This window comes from Diorhabda sublineata, chromosome 1 (genome assembly GCF_026230105.1).
Source record: "Diorhabda sublineata isolate icDioSubl1.1 chromosome 1, icDioSubl1.1, whole genome shotgun sequence".
NCBI lineage: Eukaryota > Metazoa > Arthropoda > Insecta > Coleoptera > Chrysomelidae > Diorhabda > Diorhabda sublineata.
In genome coordinates, this window is record NC_079474.1 from 9,378,838 (window position 1) to 9,394,311 (window position 15,474).

Genomic DNA, 15,474 nt, shown 5'->3' on the forward strand with positions numbered 1-15,474 from the left:
GTAATTTTTTTCAATTTCATTCATTTAAAACGCTGTTACAGCGCTCCAAAGTTGACCGGGTCCTTCCCTAACTCTTTTCCATGCCACCTATAAGGTAGGGTCTGTAGGCGCGTTTTTTGACGTGGTATCCCCAGTAGGCCTACTCCACGGACATCTTGCTTATAAGGTAATCCTCCACATCATAATATTTTCAATCACTTATTAGCTAGCTACTAGGTATAATCTATTAATATTATAATATATATTTTTAAAAGTATTTATAAAAATAATAAATTTATAAAATGAGGTATCTATGCCTATGGTAGATCAAACAAAATTATCGGCAAGGGTTTTTACAATCTGCAATTGATATTGGAAAAACTATAGCTCTATCTTTACTCTTGACAATCTTTATATTATAGGTCAAAAAATGGAGATAAAACTAAAAAGCATTAAAAGGACCAAATGTATTTTTTTGTAATGAACTAAAAATGTCCATGTTTCCATCATTCATTTAAATACGTTCGATTAAAATTGAATATTAGGACAATTCCTGTAGATGCATATTCAATTTGTAAACACGTTGCACTCGAAATTTTAGATCTATATAGATATATATCTATAATAGAATACAAATATTCGTAAAAATTTATAAATTTATTTTCATTAAAATGAATAAATATTACTCAGTCCCTTCGAAACTTTTACGAATACAGAAAAATACACATGAATACTGTATGGTATTTATGACATGTCTAAAAATTTACATTCTGTGACTACCCTCAGCTTAAAATTATATGTTCTATGTTTCAAGGTGCAGACGCTAGTAGAGATGAAATTCTTGAAATTCAACCAAAATCAAAAAATCAGTAACAATTATATATAATATTTACTGTGTTTTAAGTATATGCATGTGTTATAAAAATAATAGAAACTTCAATTTTCATATCAATAATCCATTATAAACTACGTAATTTTCTATGGGTTGTTCCCAAAACTACCCATCTCTAGCATTACCTATAAACGAATATTATGTCATGTGAATATTCTTAGAGGTTAGTATGATTTAATGACGTTTATTGTTTACTGTTTGTATTAATATTTTGAGATATTATAGTAAAAATGCCGAGTTTAATTGGAAGACGACCAATTTCTGGAAAAGATGATATAAATGAAGCGGTGGATGATGCTGGAAGTCAGGCCAAATCATTTTTTCAAACAGTTTTCGGTGATATTAGTAAAACATCGGCTAGTAAACAGATTATTCTAGGAGCTTCTTCGGGATGGTACATAATTATATAGATCATCAATCTTGTTAACATATTATGTATATATTACATTTTAGGATAACTGGATTTGTAACTATGAAAGTAGGAAAAACTGCTGCTCTTGCTTTAGGCGGAGGTATAATACTTTTACAAGTTGCTAATGAGAAGGGATACATTAGGATAAATTGGAATAAAATTAATAAGAATCTAGACAAAGTAGTTGATAAAGTGGAGGAACAAATTACTGGTGAAAGTTCATCTTGGACAGATAAGGTATATCTTTTGTATTTTACCTTGTTCTAATTTTACTCTTATGATTACCTCTGTTCTTGATCCTACAAATATTTCTTCAACCAGAAAACTACTACTAACATTGTCTGATTGGAAATAGTGGAGCAAGGGGATAAAAATTTCAATTTTATATGCTTAATTATGATTGATGGAGAATTTATCAAATTTATAGTTAACTAAAGTTGTAGATAATTTACGTTAGTTGACTGACACCTAACTTCAAAAATTCGAAGAACTATTTTGTATGATATTTATAAAAAATTATTGATAATATAGTTTTTCATCTAGATTTCTAAAATTCAAAAATTGAACAGAAAAAAATCTGAAGATTAAGTAGTAGGTACTTTTGATTGTATTATTTTACTTGAAAAACGCAAATATTTTCAAAAGGTTTTATTACTAATTAATAATCGAATCAAAAATAGAGATTATTCTCAGGCTATTCCACTATTTTCCCTTTATTTTGTACTTGGCGTTTATTTTGGTCATAAATGTTTTTCCAAGTGAAATTTGTTCAAAAATTGGTTTTCTTAAGTCAAATGGAGATGAAATTAGATTTTCCTAATATAATTTGGTCAAAAATTAACTTTTCTTAATCTGTATTGGGAAACAAAAAATTCTTCAATTTCAATTAAATTAAAAATTGACTTTTCTTAGTTCAATTTGGTCAACAAAGGCTTCTTTATCTTTATTTAAATTACAAATTGGTTTTTTTAATTTTGTTATGAATAATTAGCTTTTTAAAAGTTAATTTAATCAAAAAGTTGGTTTTCAAGTTTAATTAGGGTAAATGCGCCAGTGAGTCGGCCACCGCCTGTAGTCGGCACAAATGAAATATTTTTTTCGATTATTTCTTTAAACATTAATTTGTTTTCGTGTACCTATTACATTTATGCCCATATAATTTAATACGGGCCTGGTAAAAATCAGTCTCATTTGGTGCGGCCGACCACTGGTATAGCCCTGGCCGACTATAGGGTTATACAGGGCCGATTACTAGCTAAACTGTCATTTCTTTAAAGAATTAATTAAGGAAATTGTAGATTGACCTAGAAGCTTGTTATCTTTTTCTCATTTTGTTCTTTAATATACATGCTTCAAGATTCTTGAGGTAAAATCTGTGCAGCCCAAGACACATCTGTGGTATTCTTTGGAAAAGTGTGATGTACTCAAAAAAGGCTGACTACTGGCACATTCACCCTATGTCCAAAATTGCCTTTTTTATGTTCAAAAATAGGTATTACCAAGTTAAATTTGTTAAAAAATTGGCTTTTTTAAGTCAATAGAAGCCACAAATTAGCTTTTCTGAATTTAATTTAGTCAAAAAATAACTTTTCTTAATATTAACAATTACATTGTTCAACTTCAATTTGACCAAAAAGTATTCCTATATTTATTTTGTTTAAAAATAAGTTTTTCCTAGTTAAATTCATTCAAAAGTTATTATTTCTTATTTAAATGAAGCCAAAAGTTGACTTTTCTAATTGGTCTAGTTTTAGTCTAATTTGGTCAACAAAGCCTTCTCTAATTTCAATTTGGCTTTTCTGATTTAAATGTTGAAAATTAGCTTTTCGAAGTAAGTTCAATTTTCACTTTCCTTAGTTACATAAAGGCATAAATTGTAACATTAGTCTCATGCACACAACTATAGATAAAATATTTGTCCTACCGTGCCTTCATGAACCCCGAGAATATCAATTATTTTTTACTATTTTTTTTCTTGGTTTTATTTCCATTTAAACCATATTTTAGGTAATGAATTTTGCCAGAAATAACACTCCTTTCTCCTCTGGATTCATTGGTGGCTTTCTAATCGGTTTAGCATCACATTAGAAAAAATAATTACTTGCAACATCTTACAAAGAATTATTGCTATATTATTTGTTTAATAAAAATAAAACATAATATTTGTATGTGGTCAAAAAAATTATTTCAATTAAAATCTTAAACTGACCAACATCTTTAACAAAAAGTTTATATTGATCCAGCCTAAAATGCAAAATTTCTTTTTTTGTAATTAAATTATATTCCCAAAAAGACGTATATAATTTTTTTCCATTCCTATATGAAAATAGAGATGTTCTTCCTGAAGGTGGTGAATTTTTACAGGCTGAAAGATTTCTTGATAGGAAACTAGATCAAGCAGAAGACGTTATTAGGAAAGGTAAAAATAAAGCAAACAAATGGTATTCAGGTAGTAATTATCAAGTGAAAGAGATGCACATATTCCTAGTCTCCTTCATAGCTGGAGTTGCTATAGGAATAGGCACTTCTTAAACACACTTATATGTAGGTATATTATAACAATCATTTCTCGTATTATATTCTAATAAAATAAATGTAATATAATCACGCATTGAATTAGTTTAGATCTGTATTATTATTACTTAATTAACTGTATTATTCTATTGACGCTTGTATGATTAAAAAATAAATGTATTGTTAGACCAACTTTCATTTACTCTTGAATTCTATCATCAAGTACGGGATTATTTGACACAAATGTTTCAAATGAAAGAGGCTTATGCTCTAACAGAAAAAAATTATATTTTTTAAATTGTAAACAAACACGCATCTGTTCTATTATATTCTATTCTTTCTGTTCCCTAAATAAAAAGAAAATATGAAATCATATGAAAGCTATCATACAAAATTTGCTTAAAACAAAAGGAAATTCATAAAGATAACTGAAATTTTTTGAGCACAAGGATATCAAAAGCAAGGAAAAACTTACCGGCGAATATAAAGAATAAAATCACCAAAAATTTACTAAAATTTACTTTGATTTAAAGTGTACATAGGTAGAGGAATAATTCGAATACATTCCAAGGTTTCATTGAATTTCTTGAATAAAGGTCATAACAAATAATAAGTTCATACTAGATTAAGTAATTTATTAAAATTGTTATCAGTTAATACAATAAGAACCTAAATCAGCAACAACCTGATTGAAATATTAATGATATCTTTGTAAACTCATGACAGCCATTTAATAATGAAATGAAATATTTAAAAATAACCAATGTCCAATAATCAAATGAACAAAATAGGATCTATGCTCCACCAATAAAGCATTCCTATCCAGTAAGCTAATATAAACTTTACATAAACAGTAATAATTTAATATATACATAAACTAATGTTTAGTCCTTGTAAATCTTGAATAGAGTCTGATTCGTATCAATCCTAATTCAAGTAGTTTTTGGTCAAATTGTCTTGTTTATCTCTTTCAATCTTATCTTCAACTTATGTTAGAGCTAATCCTATTTGATACACACCAGTTGTAAGGTTCTCGCATTTCTAATGTGAGGATAGGAAAAGTTGGAATTGCATCTTGATCTATCATTATGCCATCTTCTAGAACAATTGACCAAAACCAATTCCTCTCCTCCAGGGCTACTTTCGGACACTTTAGGGATAATGTCGAACGCGTTGGGGGGTTTTGGGGTTTCGTACCTTTTCATTAGCTTGGTTCAACCTATAACTGAGTTTCAGAAAAATTGGCCGAACCAATTTCTATGAAGGTTGAACAAGGTACAATTGTCACAAATATATTTTCGTATTATTATAAACATTTTATTCGAAAAGAAAAGTATTGGGGTTAATAATCGAAGGTTGTAAAAAAAATTCATAGTTCAGCGTATTTTTTTAGGAATCATAAAATGTGAATAATTTAAACTTTATTTATAAAAGTCAAAGCTACAAAAAATGTCTTTTTTAAATAAGCAGTAAAAATGTTAAAACTAGTATTTTATCAAGAAAAATATTGGTACAAAAATATCTACCAAACGATATTTTCAATCCATGGTATATATTCTGATACTCTAGTATAAATGGCAGGTGTATTACTAAATCCGCACAATTTTCCAAACGATGTTATTCCTATCAAATAAAAATAGCACATATTTCCAGTTTTGGTAACTACGAGTGGACCGCCGGAATCTCCCTAAAAATACATAGCAATTTGATAGCATCCCTAGTGGAAATACTATTTTTTTACAAAAAATGATTTATTAAATCGCTAAGTTCATCAAAAAAAATTATTATTATAAAGTTTTTTTATTTCAAATGTTCTGAATCAATAAAACCTATTTTCTCGATAAAAGATACCGCTTTGGGTAAAAAACAAGCACACATTCCACTCGAGTAATTCCAGTAGTGTCTGCCGTGTGGAGATACCTGTGGATATTGATCTTTAGATTCTGTAGGTTGTAGTGTTCGGGAGAGACGTGCCTTTGTAGCTGATTCCACAGGCTTGCACATCTCCAAAGAACGGAGTCCTGATAAATTGACGTCATAGGCGTCTGCTCAGGTCAGCAACCTTCCTTCTATGCTCTAAGCTGTTCAAGTTTTTGGTCAACTCTAAATGGCCTATAAGTCGAATTGTTCTCTTCTGTATTGTGTCGAGCATCCTCGGGGTATGCTTGGAAGCTAAGCTCCGAATGTGCAAGCAATACTCCAAATATGGACGAACTTGGGCCTTGGAGAGGGTATATACTCGTAGCCAAGGCATACTGCTCCCAACAAGCGAATTTGCATTTGAGCAATTTGATGGTGATATTTTATGACAGGGCCAAATCTTTAGCCGCAGTGCCAGCCTTCTTCATAAAAACAGCAGCCTGGGTCTTTTCTGTATTAAAATCAATCAAATTGCTTCCACTTCACTCCACACTGTTTTCAAGATCGGTATTGATGGAAGTGTTGATATCTACGGATTTGGGTGTTAATCGAATTAATTGGGGCGGCTGATCTGAACGACGACTTCAGTGTGCTATCGTTGGCGAAGTTATAGATCGATTTTGCAGTGTTGTCGAGTAGATAGTTGATGTACAGGAGAAAGAGAGTAGGTGACAAGATGCATCTCTGGGGAACACCAGCGTTGACCTCAAATCTTTCTGAGGTGTATCCATCGATAGCGAACTGGATGGATCAGTCTTTGATGAAGCTACTAATCTAATGGATGAGTGAAGGCGACAAATCGTGCGTAGATGATTGACATGCCAAATCCTGTCAAAAACCTTCGATATGTCTAGTGTGATTGCTTGAGAGTCTCCATATTTTTCTCTAGTTTCGATCCATGCTTTGGTGACATAAGCTAGTCGCTGATTATGTTAGTAGACTCAAGATATCTCTAGATTTGCTGGTTAACCACTTTTTACATGACCTTGGAAATGGTTAGGACTAAAAAAATCGGTCAGGTGTTGTTGGGAACCGTCTTTTTTTGTTATGGGTTGAACCCGAGCAAGTTTCCAATCCGTTGCGAAGAGACCTTTTTTTATATGTATGAGAAAAGATTTTGCATAGCGGATTTGTTAGTTCGGCACGCATTTCTTCAAAACGATTGGAGGTATTCCATCGGAGCCAGTGGTTTTATTGATGTGCAAGCATTTGTGAAGTTTTACCACAGCTCAGTGTCGAAATTCTGCAATCTATGAACCAACTCCATGCAATGAATAAATAAAATATTTGCGAAAAAATTGACTTCTACTTTTAAAATGCACAAATTACTTACATAACATGTATCTTTTCCGCCTTTAAGATCTCCAGCGCATACCATCGAAGACGCTATTCCCCTCGGTAGAGATACATCGCTCGGAAAAGTCGTCTTACATCTTTCGTTTGTATAAACGTTTAACGTGACTTTCATAAGTTTCTCGCTGTTATCGGCGGCAAAATCGGTTCTTCCCCAACCGGTGGCTATAGCCTTACCGTTTTGTATATCGCTGTTTAAATTTAAACACGCCGGTCGAATAAATCGCGTAAATATTACTTCGTCTCGAGTTTCTAGTAGAGCGATATCGTTATATTTGGAAGGAGGCGAATAATTAGGATGGATTATTATTCTTCTTAAAGGATAATCTTTATATTGAGAACCGTCATTTTCCGATGACAAATCTAGTTCGCCGAGACGAACTACTGTTGGCTTGCCGCTAAAAAAATCGCTCGTTTATCGTAGTGATAGTATCAAAAATCAACTACTCACGCGTCAGTAGTAAAAGTACAGTGAGCGGCAGTTACGATGAATCTATTACTTATTAGAGTTCCCCCACATCTCCAAGGTTCAGATGTGGCATTAAATCCTACAAGAGCCTAAAATGAAAAAAATCTACGTATATTTATAATTCTTAGAATCCATTAATCATTTCATTGAAATTATACCATGAAAGGGAATTCTCCCGGTTCCGCTGGTTCACCACCTACTATTAAAGGTTTTACGTTATAATCGCATTTGGGATTTTTTATTGTAATAGGAACCGCATCCGAAATTAGCGGTAAAACACCGACGACGGCTGTAACCGGTCTATTATATTCTTCACATTCTAAAACACTTTCATTTGTAAAATATACGTAAAATAAAAAGACGATACTCTTACTTACTTTCTTGGCTTATTCTCTTTTGTTGTTGTTTATCCAAATTATCGTCAACGATTCTCTTTTCTAAAATTAAAATTACCTAATAAATACCTCAATTATAACTTTTACATTTTATTCATTCGAAGATCGTTACATTTTTCCACAATTCAGTCAAATCAAATTTCCCTCGGAATCAGTTACGAGGTACCTCCAAAACATATGGCTTCAGGTGTAGAAAAACGTTGATCTTGCAATTTTCTTTCAACTGTGGCAATGAGAAGAAATAATTTTGTGCTAAACAAGAACTCTACGGCGGATGACCCATAGTTCGATGTTAGGGCTACTCACTTGTTTGAGCTGTTGTGTGATAAATCGCATTGTCATGGTGGAGAACGATTCGTCTTCTGCGATTGGCTTCCCTGATTTTTTCTGGCAAACAAATGGTGGTATACCATTTAGACTTGACCGTTCTACGTTGCTCCAATGGGACGATGGCGACATGTCCAGTTATTCCGAAAAATCAGCTGACCATTTGCTTTGAAGTGTTTCGTGTGTGAACAACTATTGTTGGACTTGGCTCCTCTTGTCAAACCGATACAGTCCATTGTTGTTTAGATTCGGGTTCATGTGCATAGATCTATGTTTCGTTGCCTGTCACGATCTTATAGACGTCTTTTGAAGCACCGCTATTGAATTTTTTCACCATTTCTTTTGCACCTATCGACACAAGCTTATTTTTAGCGATTGCCAAATTATGCGTTATCCAACTCGAGTAAATCTTGAATATATGCGAGTGAAATTAATGCCCAAGTATGCGTCAATCTCACGGTATGTCACAGGACGATTCTGAAATATCAGTTTACGAACAGCCGATTTTAGACGACCTTCACATAATTCATTCTGTAGCGATTGAGTTCGAAAAATCACCGAGGTGATACTTCATCACGAAAAGTAGAAGCGAGTTTATCGGCACATTGCTGTTAGTTTAATCCACGTAGAAAATCATCGCACGAAAATTTTCGCGATTTAATTCCACTTTTGACCATGATGAATGTGATAGTTATCTGTAAACCACTCAAATATCACTCATATGACAACACGTTCTGAGTACGATCACAATTAAAGATTTCAAACTTTATGACGGCAATGTGAGATACCTCATGTTTGAGACGTTCAAAGGTAAAATTCCCTCGCACAACTAATTAGAGATTCCTTTAATTTAAGATTTAATCACTTTAAAAAAATAGATACCATAATACCTTCGCAACATACAATGGCCGTAATTAAGTCGTCTGCATATCCGCACAACGTTTGTTCAATTCCTAATTTTGCTTCTTCCACTGCAGTTGGACAATCTGTAATTATTTTACAAATACCCGATTTGAGTGAACCTTTTAATGTACATTTATCGCCACCTAAAAATTATTTCATGAGTTCATTGTAGGCCAGTTATTTCTGAATTCTATATATTTATACTAACACTACAAAACTTATTTTTAATTTATATTTTATTTTCAATTATTAAAACATTGAGAACAAATATTACTACAGTGTTGCCGGATTACAAAATTCAATTTCAGTAGATTAAAAGTTGAAAGATCAATAGAATGTTGGGTGCTTAATATAATGCTGGTCATCAAATAGCGGAAATTTTATCTTTACTAAAAGAGACGTCCCACTACGAACTGATAATTAAACAATTTGTCCAGGTCCGCATTACAATATTCAATTTTCAGAATCAGTGAATCATTTAAATAAAAGTATAGATAAACAATAACATTACACAAAAAATGTCTCATGGAATTCCTAGATAAAGCCGGTTACTAAATCGAATAATACTGAGAAAATAATGAACATAAATAGAGTATTACGTATTAAACATAATTCAAAATATTTTTTCTATAATCATCAGTAGGTACTTTTAATAGGGTTTCCGGTTCACAGTCTGTAACTAGTTGTGAGCAGTGTATTAAGTGTCAAATTATTCTTAAATAAAAGTTTTATGAACAATAAAGTATATGGCAACCGTGGCTTTAAGATAAACCATCAACAAGTCAATTTGAAGTTTTGGAAAACGTCTTACCACAGAGGCCAAAAATTTGGAAAGAGATAGCAACATCTATCAACAGATGCTCAAAAAGTGATTTAAACTATTTTCAACCGACTTTGTTGTCGAGGTATGTCCAGGAAACAAAGTTTGTGACAAGTACTTCTCAGACTACACTCTACAAAATTGCAAAACGAGGTGTGACAATGAAACGAAAAGGGAATGATTTAGGAAATTTTTCGAAAATTAAACCTGATAGATTAACTCAAATATGCGAAACAATCTACAGTATGTTCGCATCAAACATAATGTCAAATGTACAGACATTGGAAATATTTTTGAAACAACATGGTTTTAGATATTGAACAGTAAATAATAGAAATAACAGTAATGGAAAGTGGGCGTTTGATAAAGTGGAGAAATGAATATGTAACAAAAATTTGAGAGTATCGCAATGAAGGAAGACATTTCTGTTACTTGGATGAAACATAGTTTGTCTCCCACGCGACTGTTCATAAAGTGTGGACAAATGATAATAACCCCTCCATTCCAGATGTAAATGTATATGCATATTACTTTGCGGTTGGATAAATGATGCTTTATTATTAAGTTCGAAGCATGTCAAGGACAGCTCTTTAGATTATCGCCAGGATATCCAAGAGACCCTTTTTGAGTCTTGGTTAAAAAAAACTGGTACAACCCCTACATGCAAATAGTGTTATTGTGTTAACGCCTCGTATCATTCAAGACAAATTCTTAAAATTCCAACTTAATCATCTTCCAAAGCCGAAATACAGGAATTTCTACTTGAACAAGATTTATATGTCTAAGAGCATTATACAAAGAAGCTACTCATAGAAGTTTTGGAAACAAAAATGATTACCAAATAATATACGTTACACGAATTGGCCAAGAAGAATGATCACACTGTTTTAAAAGTACTTCCGTACTTACTTACTTACATTACATTCAAATCCAGTCAATTTTATATGGTCGCAACTAAAGACAAGAACTAACATTTCACCCAAAAATTCCCCCTCCGTTTTAGAGCTGATAATGTAAGAATGTTCAAACATTAACCCCGAGAATTGGAGAAATGTTATAAGTCACATGAAAAGACTTAAAAACCAATATTTACAACATATACCAGGTTCAAATAGACTTGTAATTGAATTAAACTACAATGATTTTGAGGAATGAGGACACATGTGCTAGATATTTAGAATCATTGTATTGTAGGTATTAGATGTATTATAAATTAAGACCACAGGGGAAAAACTTGTAAGTTGCAATTTTAGAATTTCCAAAGAAATTGTCATAGCTATGTAATTAAAAAGTTCCCCAGTATGATTGTAATGTTATAAAATATTCACTGTATTGTATCTATATTATGGTAACAAAAACAAGAGAAAAAATTGTGTTAACAACTTTTTCTGCTAAATATTTTTTAGATCTATAAGCAACTTTCATAAAAAAGTGCTATGTAATTTTTTCTTCAGTTTTCAAGTTTTCAATTATGGAGAACGTTTGTGATAACATTTTCGCTATTGGACGACATTATATTACAACCAAATCCCTCATAGAATACGATGTGTAAACGAAGGCACAATATCATTTATTAAAACCATGCTCTATCAATTCAAGCACCTGCAGCTTTATCAGTTCGATTTCTATTGCATACAAATTGCAATTCTAGTTCATTTAGGTTAAATAACTAACCAACTCAAGACGGCTCATTGATCGAAAAACTTCTGTAAAACTTTTTCGTTTTCTACTTGTTCCTGATATTTTTGTTAGCATTTTATTGAGTTTACTTTTAATTTTAGAGGGTTGTTAGCAGCCAGATTGAAAAAAAAGGGTCAGTTTCGAGGTTCGTTTCAACACTTATCTGATTTGGAGAAGAATTGAGTCTCCGATTGCGTTACAGGGTGTTTCTAAAGTGTGCAACAAAATTTAGGTGATTGCTACATTTTCTAAGAATATCGTAAATTTCCACAATAATCATATATGGGCAGACGAGAATCACCATGAGATTATAGAGTGCCATTTTCAAAATGTTTCAGTGAACGTTGGGATCGTTATTGTAGGGGTTAGTTTAATTGGTCCAAATTTTCTGTCTCGGACATTAAATGGAATTTCTTACATCAGTTTTCTCGAAAATGATCCCCTGAATTACTTGAAGACATCGCACTCAATATCAGGCAAAGTATGTGGTTCATGCACGATGGTGCTTCACTACACATTTAGATGCAACATATCCCAACAGTTGGATTGGTTGAGAAGGGCGCCAGCATTTGTTTATGAGGTTACCTTAAATCATTAGTCTACACGACACTCATAATTAATATCAACAATTTGAAGAATCGTATTCATACAGCGTGTTACACCATAAAAAATACACCTCAAATCTTGGAACGTAGGCGATGTTCACGTATTTTGACTAGAGATGGTCATGCCCAGCATTTATATTTCACATATTTACTGTCCACTCATATTATTTAAACAAATATGAAATATGGTGTTCATTTATATTCTCTGTGCAGCTATTGGTTTTGGGAAAAGAATCTAAGAATAAAAAATATTTTTTAATAAAACAAGGATTTTAAGTTATAATTTTATTTCATGAAACATCACCTTGAAAGAAAGTTTTGACATGAACTGAAGAATAGGTTGCTAATTTCACCCCGTATAATGTAACAGGAATATTGAAATAATACCGTGGTTAGTCCTTTGCGAGTGCACCTTTTAAGGGTGATATCTCGGAAAGGAGTGAGCTGAGAAAATTGTATTATAAGAAAGGCTCATCTTAATTTCATATAAAAATCACTTCCTAAATTTTGTCGCATGAATTTAGAAGCACTCTGTATATCCGATCTTCGAAGAAGCATTCAAAGTTTGCAGATACATATGTACAACTACCTTAATAATGATTTTCTTAAGAAAAAAGTCCAAACAGTTAATTATTGAACAATTTTGCTATTGCGACAAATGTAGATTCAAACTACATACAACAATTTTAACAACTCCTTTGAAAATAGTAGGTACCTAAGTTCAAAGATAATTTCACATAATGAATTTTCTTAACCACGAAAAAAATGAGGTCATTTTTATCTACAATTTCCATAAACGATAATAAACGTGTAAATATATAAAAATATATAATTCATAATTCAAAAGGCGATTGATCAAATATTCGAAGGTCTATTCAAATGCAATTAAGTCGTATCCTAGTTTTTTTAGTTTTTTAGTTTTCCATATTTAAACATATTAATACGGTAAGTATAAACTAAACTGTATTTGATTTACTTTATTTTACTTCATTTGTGTGCAATTGAACTTCAAAATAAATTTAATAAAAATTACGATGTATTTATATAGGAATTACCTTGGGCAATCACTTTCAAACACGAACACAATAAAACTAGAAAGGTTAATAATTGTTTCTTCATTGTATTGTTTGTTTACAAAAACCAATTTAGAATTATTACTTGTCACAGAGATTTACCAGACGGAATTCACAAGTTTTATAAGAAATTAATATCGTACAACAACAACCCATAGGCGTCACATCTCTTTTTTTAGTTTTTTTTTTGTAGAAATAAGTGCATAAATTAAACCGTCAGGTCACTCATCGGGAGAAATATATTTTACAGAATATATTATACAGTAGTACTATTTCACTGATGCTGATTATGATAATGATTTTCAAATATAATAATTAAACAGAATCTTTGACGTTATACAGGTTATCAAGGTTGAATTAATCTAGTGCAAGACTCATTAATTATTCATTATTTTTTCGATAATAAACAATATAAGTTCAAGGATGTTTTAAACAATTTATAAAAATAAATTTTGTTTCATTTTCAATTTATATGAAAATGTTATGGATATGCAAACTCAAAATAAAAGCGTGTAATATCTTCGATAAAATCCTACCATGGAGTGTTTAGCGGAAAAAAACTCAACTCCGCTTTTAAATAGTTTAACTAAATTAAAAATTGCGATTACGTCCACTGGTGTCCAGTTTAGAAAGTTTAAAATAACATTTTCTCTTGGTTACTTCAGCTATAAAGTTTTTTATGACAAGTTTTCACTTCGATAACTTCTCCTGATAGCCTCGGTCTTGTCTTTCTCAATGCACCATCCTGTACAATAAACATATTGGAACATGTCCTACGAAGATAACTGGGAAGTAAACCGGATTAATGATGACACATTATGTTTAAATATGATTGCAAAAATTACACACATCGATAATCTAGTTCAATAGTGTAACATGAATTATCTCGCCATACCTGCTGGGAACATTAAAATTATAATAACCATATATTAAGTTATAACAATGTGTCCTTTTTTCGTGCTCCATTAACGTATCGTCTCGTTAGTTATTTAACTTATGTCCAAAAACGCAATTGTTGAGAAATTGTAAAATTCTATTATTCTGACCGTTTGTTTAATTTTTATATTCTGTCAACATAATTTCTTAATCCGTGTTAGTAATGGAGAATAATTTTGTATTGTAGCTTTGTTAAACATTTGAATTTTGAACGAGTTGTTCCTTTTTTGGATTACATTTTAGAAAACTTATTTAATATGGCTGTAGCAACTTACAAAACAAAATATAAGAAGTGTAAAAGTAATATTTTATTTAAATTTAAACATTGTTAACATTGAAAATAACTGTTGCGAACAATAAGATATAATAATTATTATTGATAAACTTTTTTGTGAATGTCAGAAATTAAACTAACTCTAAAAAAATCATTAGGAAATAGATTTCTCGAGATAATGAAAACTGAATGTAATTTTGTATAATTCATTTGACATTGACTCAAACATTGAATCATCATTTTCAAACGTCATTTCTAACATGTCTATTCCATTTATTTATACACCTTTACCATATATAAAATCAGTTACTCCTAAACTTTCTGGAATCTTTAAACAACGCAATATTAAAATAGCGTACAGTCAAACGCTAAACATTCAATCTAATTTTACTAATGTGAAAGATAACACACCAATCAATAAATTACCTAACATAGTATATGAAGTACCTTGTTTAAATTGTGACAAAAAGTACAATGGTCAGTCGAAAAGGTCACTGATCAGTCCGAAAACTTCCGACAAAAGTGATAGCCGATTATATCCTGATAGATGTTCATTAGCGACTCATTTCTATCACGAAGGACACAATATGAATTATGAATCTGCCAAAGTTTTGACAGCTGAAAAAAACTACAAAAAACGTCTATTTTTAGAAACATTATGTATTGCCCAAAATGATCAATGCATCAATAAGAAAACTGATTTAAATAACCTTAGGGTAATTTATGCATATCTTTTAGATTTTCAAAAAAAGAATTTCTATAAAAAATTCAACGCTATTGACAACCAACTAACCTAACCTAACTTATTAAATTCAACTGCACTCATAATGACCTAATATTTGAAATATAATGTTATTTTTAAATTAACCAATCAATTTTCAACATCATTCACAACAACCTAACCTTATCTAACCTATAAAAT

At 31.3% G+C, this 15,474-nt stretch overlaps 2 protein-coding genes across 4 annotated transcripts; one reads left to right on the forward strand and one right to left on the reverse strand.

Annotated features, from left to right (window-relative positions):
• The first annotated feature begins 855 nt into the window (after positions 1 to 855).
• On the forward strand, positions 856 to 3,989 carry LOC130443018 (FUN14 domain-containing protein 2-like). 2 transcript variants are annotated; one of them, XM_056777465.1, is made up of 4 exons: positions 856 to 1,034; positions 1,097 to 1,265; positions 1,325 to 1,520; positions 3,648 to 3,989. In XM_056777465.1, the coding sequence occupies exons 2-4, from the start codon at positions 1,102 to 1,104 to the stop codon at positions 3,813 to 3,815; spliced, it is 528 nt and encodes a 175-aa protein (XP_056633443.1). In that variant the 5' UTR covers positions 856 to 1,034; positions 1,097 to 1,101; the 3' UTR covers positions 3,816 to 3,989. The 2 variants fall into 2 exon arrangements, with proteins under 2 accessions (XP_056633443.1, XP_056633451.1); XM_056777473.1 differs by lacking the exon at positions 3,648 to 3,989 and adding an exon at positions 3,291 to 3,575 and having other exon boundaries at positions 911 to 1,034.
• Positions 3,990 to 5,172: 1,183 nt separating this feature from the next.
• Positions 5,173 to 13,639, reverse strand: LOC130440513 (venom protease-like). Of its 2 annotated transcripts, XM_056773739.1 has the most exons (7): positions 13,325 to 13,639; positions 9,152 to 9,307; positions 7,917 to 7,976; positions 7,698 to 7,858; positions 7,522 to 7,628; positions 7,051 to 7,468; positions 5,173 to 5,484 (listed from the first exon to the last, which is right to left on the reverse strand). In XM_056773739.1, exons 1-7 carry the CDS (start codon positions 13,386 to 13,388, stop codon positions 5,320 to 5,322), a joined length of 1,131 nt encoding a protein of 376 aa, XP_056629717.1. In that variant the 5' UTR covers positions 13,389 to 13,639; the 3' UTR covers positions 5,173 to 5,319. The 2 variants fall into 2 exon arrangements, with proteins under 2 accessions (XP_056629717.1, XP_056629725.1); XM_056773747.1 differs by lacking the exon at positions 13,325 to 13,639 and having other exon boundaries at positions 5,191 to 5,484; positions 9,144 to 9,249.
• Between the last annotated feature and the right edge of the window lie 1,835 nt (positions 13,640 to 15,474).